The sequence below is a fragment of the Vulpes vulpes genome, chromosome 12 (assembly GCF_048418805.1).
Source record: "Vulpes vulpes isolate BD-2025 chromosome 12, VulVul3, whole genome shotgun sequence".
Classification (NCBI taxonomy): Eukaryota; Metazoa; Chordata; class Mammalia; order Carnivora; family Canidae; genus Vulpes; species Vulpes vulpes.
In genome coordinates, this window is record NC_132791.1 from 157,412,330 (window position 1) to 157,425,534 (window position 13,205).

The 13,205-nt window shown below is 35.5% G+C and overlaps 1 protein-coding gene across 9 annotated transcripts in view; it reads right to left on the bottom strand.

Moving 5' to 3' along the window:
* The window catches only part of ZYG11A (zyg-11 family member A, cell cycle regulator), a 73,363-nt gene that overhangs the window by 22,883 nt on the left and 37,275 nt on the right, over positions 1-13,205 (bottom strand). For all 9 annotated transcript variants that reach the window (XR_011996002.1, XR_011996003.1, XM_072730893.1 and 6 more), the window contains 2 exons: positions 2,772-2,912; positions 715-891 (listed from right to left, as the gene is read on the bottom strand). Coding sequence is in view for 7 of the 9 variants with exons in the window: in XM_072730893.1 (XP_072586994.1) it covers positions 715-891; positions 2,772-2,912 (318 nt within the window). In the remaining 2 variants the exon portion in view is untranslated. The remainder of the gene's footprint in view (positions 1-714; positions 892-2,771; positions 2,913-13,205) is intronic.

Genomic DNA, 13,205 nt, shown 5'->3' on the forward strand with positions numbered 1-13,205 from the left:
GCTTTTAATTTTGATGAATTCTAGGGATCCCTGGGTGGCGCAGTGGTTTGGCGCCTGCCTTTGGCCCAGGGTGCAATCCTGGAGACCCAGGATAGAATCCCACGTCAGGCTCCCGGTGCATGGAGCCTGCTTCTCCCTCTGCCTGTGTCTCTGCCTCTCTCTCTATCTCTCTGTGACTATCATAAATAAATAAAAATTAAAAAAAAAATTTTTTTTGATGAATTCTAATTTATTATTTTTCTTTTAGAATGTGTGCTTTTTGTATCCTAAGAAAACTTTGCCTACTTTGAGGTCACAAATATTTTGTCCTGTTTCCTTCTAGAAGTTTTACAGTTTTTAGCCTCTATATTTGTATCTATGATTCAATTCAGTTTAACTTTTTTTTTTTAATTTAACTTTCACTTTTAATTTAACTTTTTTTTAAGCCTACAGGGATGTGTTGAAGTGTTAATAGTACATGGATTCTGGGTTACTGGTTTCTAAAAAACTTTTTTTAAATGTAAACCCAAATGCTTATCCAAATCTGCTATTTTTTTTTTCTATAACAAACAGATGCCTTTTTTTTTTTTTTTAAACAAAAAGATTCCTTATCTATTCTCTCTCTCTTTCAGGGTAATGAAAAAATAAAAAAAATAATACTAATAATAGCTAATAATAATTTTTTCATATATTTGTTCTGAAGGAAGAAGCAGTCAAGTATTCAATTCAAATTACCTGCTGGTAATGGGGGAAATTTTTCAGAGCCTTGAAAAGCAGACAGGTGACCTCTGATAACAGACGAACAGGCATCCCCCTGGCCAGGCCCTGGCGTGTTAAGTTGAGGGCGCAAGCACTGGCTGTGAACTGCACTGGCAAATCCAATGGATGATTCCTCATTCCTACAGCCACAAGCTGAAGATGAACTTGTTTTTAGTGGCATATGACAACATGAGCATTCTTCATACTATCTTGTTTTTGTGTTAGCTGGCAAAAATATTTGCTCATTGGGACAGAAACATTTTTTCCTATCCTCAGCATTTGCTTTTTTAGGACACCAGCAATACCTACCCATCCAAGTGAAACCATTAACTAGCTGTGAGACTTTAGCCAAGTCACTCTCCTTCTCTGGACTTCATTTCCTCCATGATTTCATAACCATTTATTGAACCTCACTTCATACAAGGCATTGTGATAAGCACTACAGGGGACAGAAACATGAATCACACCCTATTCCTTAGCATAAAGCCTTGTGGAAAAAAATATAGCATGTAAACAAATAACATTGCTAAGGCTATCAAAATATGAAACTGGAAAAAAAAAAAAGCACCATAAAAGTATATATAAAGTGCTGCCTAAGGTAGCTGTGGAGGGAGCATTCATTTCTGGTATGGCTCAGTATTCTTCATTAAGAGAGCATATTTAGGAAGGATCTTAGATAAGATTTGGACAGAAGGAGGTGGCGGTAGGGATGGAATAAAGAAGAGATTCCTAAGGAAGGGAAATGTGATAAAGAAATACACAAAACAGACAAAAGGATGGGATGAACCCACCAAGAGAGGAGGAAAAAATCTGAATTTAACAGAATTTTGAACAAATTTGAAAACTGCAAACATAACAGTAGAGAGGTCTTTAGGGGACAGACTGTGGAAGACCTAAAACACAGAGGTAACATGAAGGTGTTGTACTAAGCTTAGACCACACCTGCACTACCATTCAGCAACAATACAATCTGTTCTGTCTCTCTCTAGCTCAGAAACCAGTCTGATATTGGCATGAACCATGATTTTTAAGAGACCAGAGCCCCTCACTCTGAGTAACAGAGCCTAGAGACAGACCTAAGACACATTTCAAGTATGGAAGAGGACTTTTTTCTATATTGCTAAACTATTCCTAGGATTTCACTGGATTGTCATCTGTAAGTTAAATATGTAGAAATAAAAAAAAACACAAAACTTGATTTTAAAAAATCACAGAATCCTAGATATGAAAAGGACTTTTAATTCAATCTAATTCAATCTAATTCAATCTCATTTCTAATGGGAAACAAAGGTCCAGAGTTTTTTTTCCACTTTATACAGTATACTTTTAAGTTACGAATAAATCTAATCTCTCACAGTACAGAAACACCCAATTTTTTAAAGGAACTATAAAGAATTACAAATAATAAAGACAAAGTGGCTTCAATTCTTCATTTTCATTTTACATTTCACTTTAAATAATTGCTCTTTTCTTTCAAACCACTCAGTATTTCCAATAACATTTAAAATAAACTCATTCTTCTGTAAACCAAAGTAAAGTCTGGCCCTATCAATACTGCTAATTTTACTTTACTCACAAAATACTGTTAAGTAGTAGATCTGGCCACCTTCAAATATTATACTTTGCCCCAATTCTGTTGGAGACATTGTTGTTTTCTTTTAGAAAACCAGTTTTATAATAAAACTCTTTATTATATTTTAAAGAGTAAACAAATGAATAAACAAGAAAAAACATTTAGGGTAAAGTGAATACATGTTTATAGATTAAGATATCCTATTTTAGGCAAAATAGTACAAATGTCGTAAACTCCTTTCTCAGACTAAACCAAAACACTGGATGATTCTAACTAATTTAGATGCTTAAAATGAGAGATGATCTGGCAGTTAAACCAAACATTGTTTTCCTTTTTCCATGAGGGTACTTTTTGGCTCACTATAGAATAAGGCACATAAGTTGTTGTACTCTGTTTGGTAAATAGCTTTAACCGAACTAAGTAAAAAGTAGTAGCAAAAGCCTTTCTGAAGTATAGTTACCTTTAAAATAGCAGGCATGGTTACCTGCATTGAAAATGTCTCTGTGAAGAGCCTATAGAGAGCTTCCTTCATAAAACATGACCTATTCCTGTATCGGCTCAGTGCTTCTGAAATCTGAGTCACATTGGCTCCTCCAGCAACCTGAAAAAGAAAGACGTTACCAATAGGTTTCACAGTTCAGGCTTTTTTAGATGCTTGGAGTATTTGAAACAATGACAAGTGCTCAATTAAATGTTTCAGATGTTTTACAAAGTTGCTCTATTGAATCCTAAGTCTAATATGGAAATGTTCACCTCAACCTCATTTTTCCAGATGGGGCCAGAGAAGTGAAGGAAGGCACTAAATTTAACAAACCAATTAAGTGATGGAGCCAAATTCAAATACCATCTCCCTATAACTACATTACAGTTAAGACCTCAACTGAACAATGGGGAGCACATAAATTTTTAAACAATCAATAACCATGACTGCATGTCTTCTAAGTATTTACATAGGACAAATTAGACAATAAGAGAAAGAAAAAAGGCCACATAAAATAACTAAAATGGAAAAGGGAATTAACTTTTATAGTAATATTTTTTATTATATGTTAACATAATTCTTCCTTGTTACCATTTAAGTAATAGTTTTTAAAAATCTATACATAGACTCTGGGTCTGGAAGATAATAGTATCCCCTCCCCAGATCCAAAACAAAAAATTAACAAGGAATGCAAATAAAACTATATATGACCCAACTTTCAGCATTCCTGGGTAGTGAAGGGAAAAAAAAAGAAAATAAGGGAGAAAACTCAGTATCTTATAAAACAAAATTAAAAAAACCACTCCCCTCTCTACTGTATCATGACCAGTAACATCACTGAAAAAAACCTCATATTGCTAACTGACATCACTAATGGACATGAGGAACTATGTCAATTAAATAACAAAAAATATAAAATTCAAACCAATTCCATATAAAGCTATTATTGTAAGAAATATGTAAGCAGGAAATCTACACGTTTCAGCTAAGCAAAATTCTTTTCTATAAACCAACAACAGGAGTACCTGGGTGTCTCAGTTAAGTGTCTAACTCCTCATCTCAGCTCAGGTCTTGATCTCAAGGTCATGAGTTCAAGCCCTGTGTTAGGCTCCACGCTGGGTGTGGAGCTTATTTGAAAAACAAAAACAAAAAAAGACCCAACAACAAATCAGAAGAAAATTTTAACACGGCACTTTAAACTGAATTACCATAAGCATTTTGGAATGTGAAAAAAATAACTTCAACAAAAAGATGAAACAACTCATTAAAATGGAAAGAAAGAGATAAAATTATATCAAATATAAAAAAACTAACTTACAAGGTACTCAAAGAAGGATGGATTTGAATCAAAATTTAGTAAGGAGAAGAAATTCAAGAAAACAAAATTTTTTAAAAAGAAGAACAAAACTGATCTAAGACTGAGTGTTGATATGGAAGAAAGACAAAGATCCATGATACATATATTTGAAGTTCCTGAGGGGGAAACTAACTAGTATTTAAAACTATTATCTAGGAAAGCTTTCCAGAAATAAAAATAATTTAAAAAAAAGAAGACCTAAATCAATACACTGAAAGAATCCACCAAGTTCTGGGAACAACTAACCTAGATCATCTGAGACGTATCACAGTACAAGGACTAAATTTAAAAAAACAAAGAAAAAAATCTTCAGGGCTTATAAAAAGATCAAATAAATTACACAGAGAATTAGACTGTCATCAGACTTAACAAGCAACATACATACTAAGTCACCAGTGAAGAAATTGTTTCAAGGAACCAGGAAGAAAAAGGTAAACAAGGATTTTATACCCAGCCAAGCTATACTTCAAATAGCAAGGCTATAAAAGACTGAAAATGAATAACAAGAACTCAAGAGAGTAGGACATAAATCTCCTTCCTGAAAAATCTACTAGAGGATAAGTTTCATACAACCAAGAGATGACTGAGTACAACTGTGGCAAAAGGACAGATGGTGACCATTTAATGTATTTAATTATAGATCAGTCTCCCCACAGAGTGAACAAGCACATTGGGAAACTTTGTCTAACATAACTATGTTGGAACTCTGGAGTTTATTTTATTTTATTTATTTATTTGAGAGAGAGAAAGAAAGAGAGGGAGAGAGCACATGCACACGAGCAGGAAGAGGGACAGAAGGTGAGGGAGACTTGGGGCTCAATCCCAGGACCCTAGGTTCATGACCTGAGCCAAAAGCAGACACGTAATGACAGAGCTACCCAGGAACTCTGGAGTTTATTAAAGGCTTACAATTTCCAGAAGAAGCCTTGGACAGTAAGTTGTGACTTGTTTCCATTAATTTCAGCTCTTAGCACAATAGCAGCTGTCCATTCCCCAGCCAGTACACCCAGAGCAGCATGCACTTAGTTGGTGGGAGCCAGAATGGGGAAAAGGACCATATCCTCCATTTATCAGGGATCGGTTTTCTGATCACAGATTGCTGCTTCTAATAGGTACAAACAAGTGAGCAGTCACTGCTGTTGCACCTCCCCAACTGTTCAATGTCTCCCTCCCTTCAACCAAAGTGATTTCCAGGGAAGGTAAAGGATTAGTATCCTTTATATCTCCCTTGTCTTCATTTAATTCTTTTTCCAATTTGGGGAGCCGGACATTAAAGACTAAGACATCCAAAACAAATGCATAGGGGTACCTGGGTAACTTAGTTAAGTGTCTGACTTCAGCTCAGGTCATGATCTCAGAGTCCTGGGTTCAAGCCCGAGCCAGGCTCTGTGCTCAGTGGGGAGTCTGCTTGTCCCTCTCCCTCTACCCCTCCCCATTTGTGCTTCACCTTTCTCTGAAATAAAAATCTAACAAAACCCTCCAAAACGCACAAATGCATATACAGAGAAAATTCCAAAGTGACTGTATGTACCCAAGAAAAGGCTCAGAAAAGAGCTAAAAAGACCTTATATTTTATATCTCAGGCTGATACTTGGCACAGATCCAAACAAAACAAAAACAGTAACAAACAGCAAAGAGATTAGAGAAAGGAAACAATCTGATTTCCAGAGTTACCATACATATTGTTAGTCCCAATGTCCAGTTTTCAACAAGAAAAAAAATCACAAGACATGCTAAACAATAGGGAGGTATGGCTCATTTAAGAGAAAAAGAAATCCACAGAGACTGTTCCTATAAAAAAAAAACCTGATGGAAGATCTTTTAGGAAAGACTTCTAGACCATGATTCTTAAAGATATTCAAAGAACTGAAAGAAGATATAAAGTCAAGGAAATGATGTATGAACAAAAGAGAAAAACCAACAGACAGAAAACAGAAAAAGAAAAGAAATCTTGGAAAAGTACAATAACTGAAATACAAAACTCACTAGAGGGACTCAAAGGCATATTTGAGCAGGCAGAAGAATCAACCAAGTTGAAGACAGGACAACGGAGATTATTGAATCAGAGGAACAGAAAGCAAAAAGACCTAAAAAAGTGAACGGAGCTTCAAGAACTTATGAAATACCAACAAGCAGACCAAACTAAACATTGTGGGAGTCCCAGAAGAAGGTGGTGGCGAGAAGGGACAAAAAGAATATTCAAAAAACAACATGGCTGAAAACTTCCAAATTTGATGAAAGACATGAATATAAGCATCCTAGGAGTTCCAAAGTAAGATGAACTCAAGAAGACTCACACCAGGACACACTATAATCAAATTTTTGAAGGCTAAAGAGAGACAAAGTCTTGGAAGCAGTGAGAGAGAAGCAAATCACACACAAGGGGTGCTTAATGAGATTATCTCCAGATTTCTCATCAGAAACTTTGAAGGCCAGAAGACAGTGGGCCAATATGTTCAAATTGTTAAAAGGAAACAAACAAACAAAACACACACACAAAAACCCCTGTCAATCAAGAATTCTATATCCAGCAAAACTGCCCTTCAAATGTGAGGGAGAAATCAAGATATTCCCAGATAAACAAAAGCTGAAGAAGTTCATTACCACTAGACCTGCCCTGTAAGATATGCTCAAAGGAATCCTGCAGTGTAAAATAAAGTAACACTAGACAGTAAGAAGAAATCAAATGAAGCAATAAAGATCTCAATAAAGGTAAACACAAGGGCAATTTAAAAAGCTAGAGATATATTAAAACTGGTTTGTAGGAGTCCCTGGCTGGTTCAGTTGGCAGAGTATGTGACTCTTGATCTTGGGGTTGTGGGTTCAAGCCCCATGTTGGGTGTACAAATTACTTAAAAACAAAACAAACAAAAAACAAACGCAAAAACTTGTTTGTGACTCTTTTTGTTTTCTATAGTATTCAAGAAACTAATACATTTTCTAAAAAAATATTACTCTAAAAACTGTTATAACTTTGGTTTGTAACTCCAAATTTTGTTTTCCACATAATTTATAAATTTTATCTTTTTATTTTAGAGAGAGCATGAGCAGGAAGGAGGGGAAAAGTAGAGGGAGCAGTAGACTCCCCTGCTGAGCAGGGAGCCCAACATGGGGCTCAACTGCAGGACCCAGACATCATGACTTGAGCCAAAGATAGATACTTAATTGACTAAGCCACCAAGGTGCCCCCATTTTCTACATAATTTAATAGGCAAATGGATCAAAAGTTATTACCATTTTAAACTCTGGGGCAGACACTGTATAATGATGTAATTTGGGGACATCATTGATTAAAAGGGTGGGGATAAAGATGTAAATTAGCAGTTTTTTATGTTATTGAGGTGAAGCTGGTATAAATTCAAATTAACTTTAGGATGTTAAATGTAACTCCATGATAACCAAAAGAAAATAGTTACAGAATATACACAAAAGGAAAAGAGAAAGAGGGTTAAACATTTTGTTATAAAAAAAAAAAAAAAAAACAGCTAAACAAACAACAACAACAAAAAAAAAACAGGAAATGAGGAACAAAAAAGCTACAGAACATATAGAAACCACAGAGCAAAATGACATAAGTCCCTCCTTATCACTAATTGCTTGAAATGTAGATGGATTAAATGCTACAATCAAAAGACAAAGATTGGAAGAATTAATAAAAAAACACATGATCCAACTATACACGGTCTATAAGAGACCCACTTCAGAACCAAAGACACAACAACATGAAAAATGAAAGGATGGAAAAAGATATTCCATGCAAATATAACCAAAAGAGAGTAGGGCTGACTATAGTACTTTACACAAAGTAGACTTTAAATCAAAAGAGGTTACAAGAAGCAAACTGACATTATATATTAATAAAAGGTTCAGTACAACAGCAAGAAGATATGATAAGCCCAAACATCTATGTACCTAATGACAGACCACTAAAACATGACACAAAAACTGACAGAATTAAATGGAAAAATAGATATTTCTACAATAATGGAGACTTTAACAACCCACTCAATAATGGATAGAACAACCAGACAGAAGTAAAGAAACAGGCCCTAACACAATAAACCAACTAGGTCTAACAGACATATGAAAACACTCTACCAACAACACTAGCATCCACACTCTTTGAAGTGCACACGGGACTTTTCCAGGATAGACCATAGGTCAGACCAAAAATTAGGATTCAATAGATTTTTTTAAAAGAGACCTATACAAAGCTGTCTTTTCTGAAAACAAGATGAAGTTAGAATAGAGGTAAACCCAGAAAATTTATAAATTTATGGAAATTAGGTAATATACTTTTTTAAAATTTAAATTTAATTTGCCAGCATACAGCATAACACCCTGTGCTCATCCCATCAAGTACCCTCCATAGTGCCTGTCACCCAGTTCTCCAAGTAATATACTCTTAAACAACCAATAGCTCAAAGAAGAAAATCACAGAGAAATTGGAAAATATTTAGAGACAATGGAAACAAAAATACAGCATACTAAACCTTATAGGACACACTGAAAGCGGTGCTAAGGGGGAAATTTATAGCTATAAATGCTTAAATTAAGAAAACAAGAAAAATCTCCTTACTAAGTTATAGGTCTCTTGAAATTTTCTATTTTTTCTGGATTTAGTCTTATTAAGTCTTATGTTTCTAGAAATTTGTCCATTTCATCTAGGTCATTCAATTTATTGCAGCATAATTGTTCATAATACTTTTATGATTTTTGGATAGGAATTGGTAGGAATATCCCCACATTGATTTCAGATTTTAGTATTTTGAATCCTCTCTTTTTTTCTTAGTCCATCTGGTAGCTAATGGTTTGTATGTTTTATTCAAAGAACCAACTTTTGGTTTTACTAATTTTGTTATTCTCAATTTCATTTATCTTTGCTTATAATCATTATGATTTCCTTCATTCTGCTAGTTTTGGGTTTAATTTGTTCTTTTTCTTGTTTCTTAAGTTGTAAAGATAGTTGTTGATGTGAGATTTTTTTGTTTTCTTAATTTAAGCATTTATAGCTATAAATTTCCCCCTTAGCACCGCTTTCAGTGGGTACTGAATGAAGTCCTAGCTAGAGCAATTAGGCAAGATAATGAAATAAAGTGGGTACTGAAGTCCTAGCTAGAGCAATTAGGCAAGATAATGAAATAAAAGACATCCAAATTACAAAGGAAAAAGTAAAATTATCTGTTCGTAGATAATATCCTCTCATATGCAGAAAAGCCTAAAGATTCCACGCACACACAAAGAAACCATGAGCACTAATAAATGAACTAAGAATTGCAGGAAACAAAGCCAACATACAAAAATCAGCTACATCTTGGCTTATCTAGATGGCTCAGTAGGTTGAGTATGCAACTCTTGGTTTCAGCTCAGGTCATGATCTCAAGGCTGTGAAATCAAGTCCTACATCTGGTTCTACACTCAACAGGAAGTCTGCTTGTGGATTCCCTCTCTCTGCCCCTCCCCCCACTCACTCTCACTCTCTCAAATCTTTTTTAAAAATCAGCAATATTTCTATAACAATGAATAATCTACAAAGGAAATTATTAAAACAATTCCATTTATAATAATAAAACAAAGTACTTAGGAATTAGCTCAGAAGGTGAAAGACACAATGAAAACTATAAAACACTGATAAAAAGTTAATTAAGAAATGAAAGACACAGGGACGCGTGGGTGGCTCAGCGGTTGAGCTTCTGCCTTTGGCTCAGGATGAGATCCTATAGTCCTGAGATCAAGTCCCACATCAGGCTTCCTGCATGGAGCCTGCTTCTCCCTCTGCCTACATCTCTGCCTCTTTCTCCGTGTCTTTCATGAATAAATAAATATTTAAAAAAAAAAAGAAATTAAAGTCATAAATAAATGGAAAGACATGTTCGTGGATCAAAGACTTAAGATATCAATATTACCCAAAATGATCTACATATTCAAGGTAATCCCTACCAAACTCCTAAAGAGATTTTTTTTTTTTACAGAAACAGAAAAGCCCATCCTAATTTCATAAGGAGTTCCAAGGAACCCCAACTAGACAAAGCCATCTTGAAAAAGAACAAAACTGGATAACTTACCTTCCTAATTTCAAAACTTAACTATAAAGCTACAGTAATCAAAACAGTGTGGTACTGGCATAAAGATAGACATATAGAGAAATAGAATAGAATAAAAAGCTCCTAAAACAATCACTTGCATATATGATCATATATGTGGTCAAATGATTTTTGACAAGGGTTCCATAACCATTCAACAAGGAAAGTACAGTCTTTTTTTTTTTTTTTTAAGAAATTGTGCTAAGTGGGCAGCCCCGGTGGTGCAGCGGTTTAGGGCCGCCTGCAGCCCAGGGCGTGATCCTGGAGACGCTGGATCAAGTCCCACGTCAGGCTCTCTGCATGGAGCCTGCTTCTCCCTCTGCCTGTGTCTCTGCCTCTCTCTCTCTGCATCTCTATGAATAAATAAAAATCTTTAAAAAAATTTAAAAAAAAGAAATTGTGCTAAGTAAACTGGATATGCACATGCAGAATAAAGTTGTGGGCCCTTACTTTACACCATGTAAAAAATTAACTCCAAATGGATCAAAGACCTAAACATAAAACCTAAAACTATTTAACTCTTAGAAGGAAACATGAAAAAAAAAAAAAAAAAAGGAAACATGAAACTTCATGACAATGGCATGGCAATGATTTATTGGATAGGATACCAAAGCAACAAAAGAAAAAAAGTCTATATATTGGACCTAAAAAAAAAAAAATTTTTTTTAAAGTAATCTCTACACTCAACGTGGGGCTTGAACTCACAACCCTGAGATCAAGAGTCATATGCTCTACCAACTGATCCAGCCAGGCACCTCAGACCAAAAATTTTTAATTTTGTGCATCAACAGAGTAAAAAAGAAACCCACAGAAAGGGGAAAGTATCAGCAAATCATATATCCGGTAAGGGATGGATACATGAATAGGTATCTATATTCACAATATAGAGAAAACTCCTATACACAATGACAAAAAACAAGTAACCCTACTCAAAAATGGGCAAAGGAGTTGAGTAAGACCTTCTCCAAAGAAACAAATAGCCAATAAGCTCATGAAACCATGCTTAATAATCACTGACAGTAGGGAAATGCAAATCAAAACTTCAATGAGATACCACCTCACCCTCACTAGGATTATTACCATTTAAAAACAAAAACAGAAAGTAACAAGTGTTGGGGCACCTGCATGGCTCAGTCAGTGAAGCGTCTGCCTTTGGCTCAGGTCATGATCCCAGGGTCCTGGGTTTAAGCCCCACATTGGGCTCCTTGTTCAGCCAGAAGGGCTGCTTCTCTTTCTCCCTCTGCCTGCCACTCCCCCCTGCTTGTGCTCTGTCAAATAAATAGATAAAATCTTTTTTTTTTTTTTTAAGATTTTATCTATTTGTGAGAGACACACAGAGAGAAAGAGAGGCAGAGGGAGAAGCAGGCTCCAGGCAGGGAGCCCAACATGAGACTTAATCCCGGGTCTCCAGGATCACACCCTGGGCCGAAGGCGGCGCCAAACCGCGAGCCACGGGGGCTGCCCAAATAAATATATAAAATCTTAAAAAAAAAAAAAAAAAAAAAAGTGTTGATAAGGATGTGGAGAAATTGGAATATTTATGCACTGTGGGAATATATAATTGTACAGCTGCTGTGGAAAACAGTGTGGCAGTTCTTCAACAAATTAAAACTGGAATTACCATATGATCCATCAACTCTAAGTCTGGGTATATACCAAAAGAACTGAAAACAAGAGTCTCAAAATGGTATCTGAATACCCGGTTCATAGCAGCATTATTCACAATAGTTGAAAGCAACATGGAAGCAACTCAAGTGTCCAAAGACATTAACTGGATACGGAAAAATGTGCGCACGCACACACACACACACACACACACACACACATATACATATATATTATTCAATCTTAAAAGAGAAGGAAATTCTGCAATATGTTACAACATGGATGAACCTTGAGGACATTATGCTAAGTGAAATAATCCAATCACAAAAAGACAAATACTCTATGATTCCATTCATATGAAGTACTTAGTCAAAATCATAGAAACAGAAAGTAGAATGGCGTTTGCCAGGGTCTGTAGAGAGAGGGGAATGAGGAGTTAGTGTTTAATGCATATATATAATTTCAGTTTTACAAGATGAAAAGAGCTATGGAGATGGATAGTGGTGATGGTTGCACAACATTATGAAGGTACTTAATATCACTGAACTGTATACTTACCATCTTAATTTTATATTAAGATGGTAAATTTTATATTATATAGTTTGCCATTCAAAAAGTTTTTAAAAGAATGGAAATATTAAGACACCAGGCTGTCTCAGTTGGTAGAACATGTGACTCTTGATCTCCAGGTCCTGATTTTGAGCCCCATGATAGGAGTAGCGATTACTTAAAAAAAAAGAATGGGGGCAACCAGGGTGGCTCAGCGGTTTAGCACCACCTTCAGCCCAGGGCCTGATCCTGGAGACCCGGGATCGAGTCCCACATCAGGCTCCCTGCATGGAGCCTGCTTCTCCCTCTGCCTGTGTTTCTGCCTCTCTCTCTCTCTCATGAATAAATAAATAAAATCTTAAGAAAAAAAAATCTTTAAAAAAAAGGATGGAAATATGAACTGACATGGGGTGATTTTCAAGGCATATTGTTAGGTAATAAATGCAAAGTGCCTACGACCTATTGTATAAGAAGAGGAAATAAGAGAACCTAAATACATCCATCTGCTTAGTACCTTGATTATACCCTCAGTCTAGGAAGAAAAAAAAAAAAGAACAGCAAATGAATCTTCAACTCTTTTTTTTAGCAGGTCTGTGTTTCACTGTAGTTAGGTATAGCAATTCTGAAAACTCTTTTATATATACTGTAGGATTAAGCAAATGTGCTGATGCTGCTAAAAATCAAGTTCTCACTGTGGAAGAGATAAAAAGCAGAATGGGGAAAGGCGAAGGAGAATGGTGTGCAGATGAACACTTGGAAGTATTATTTTATTTTATTTTTTATTTATTTATTTTTTAAAGATTTTATTTATTCATGACA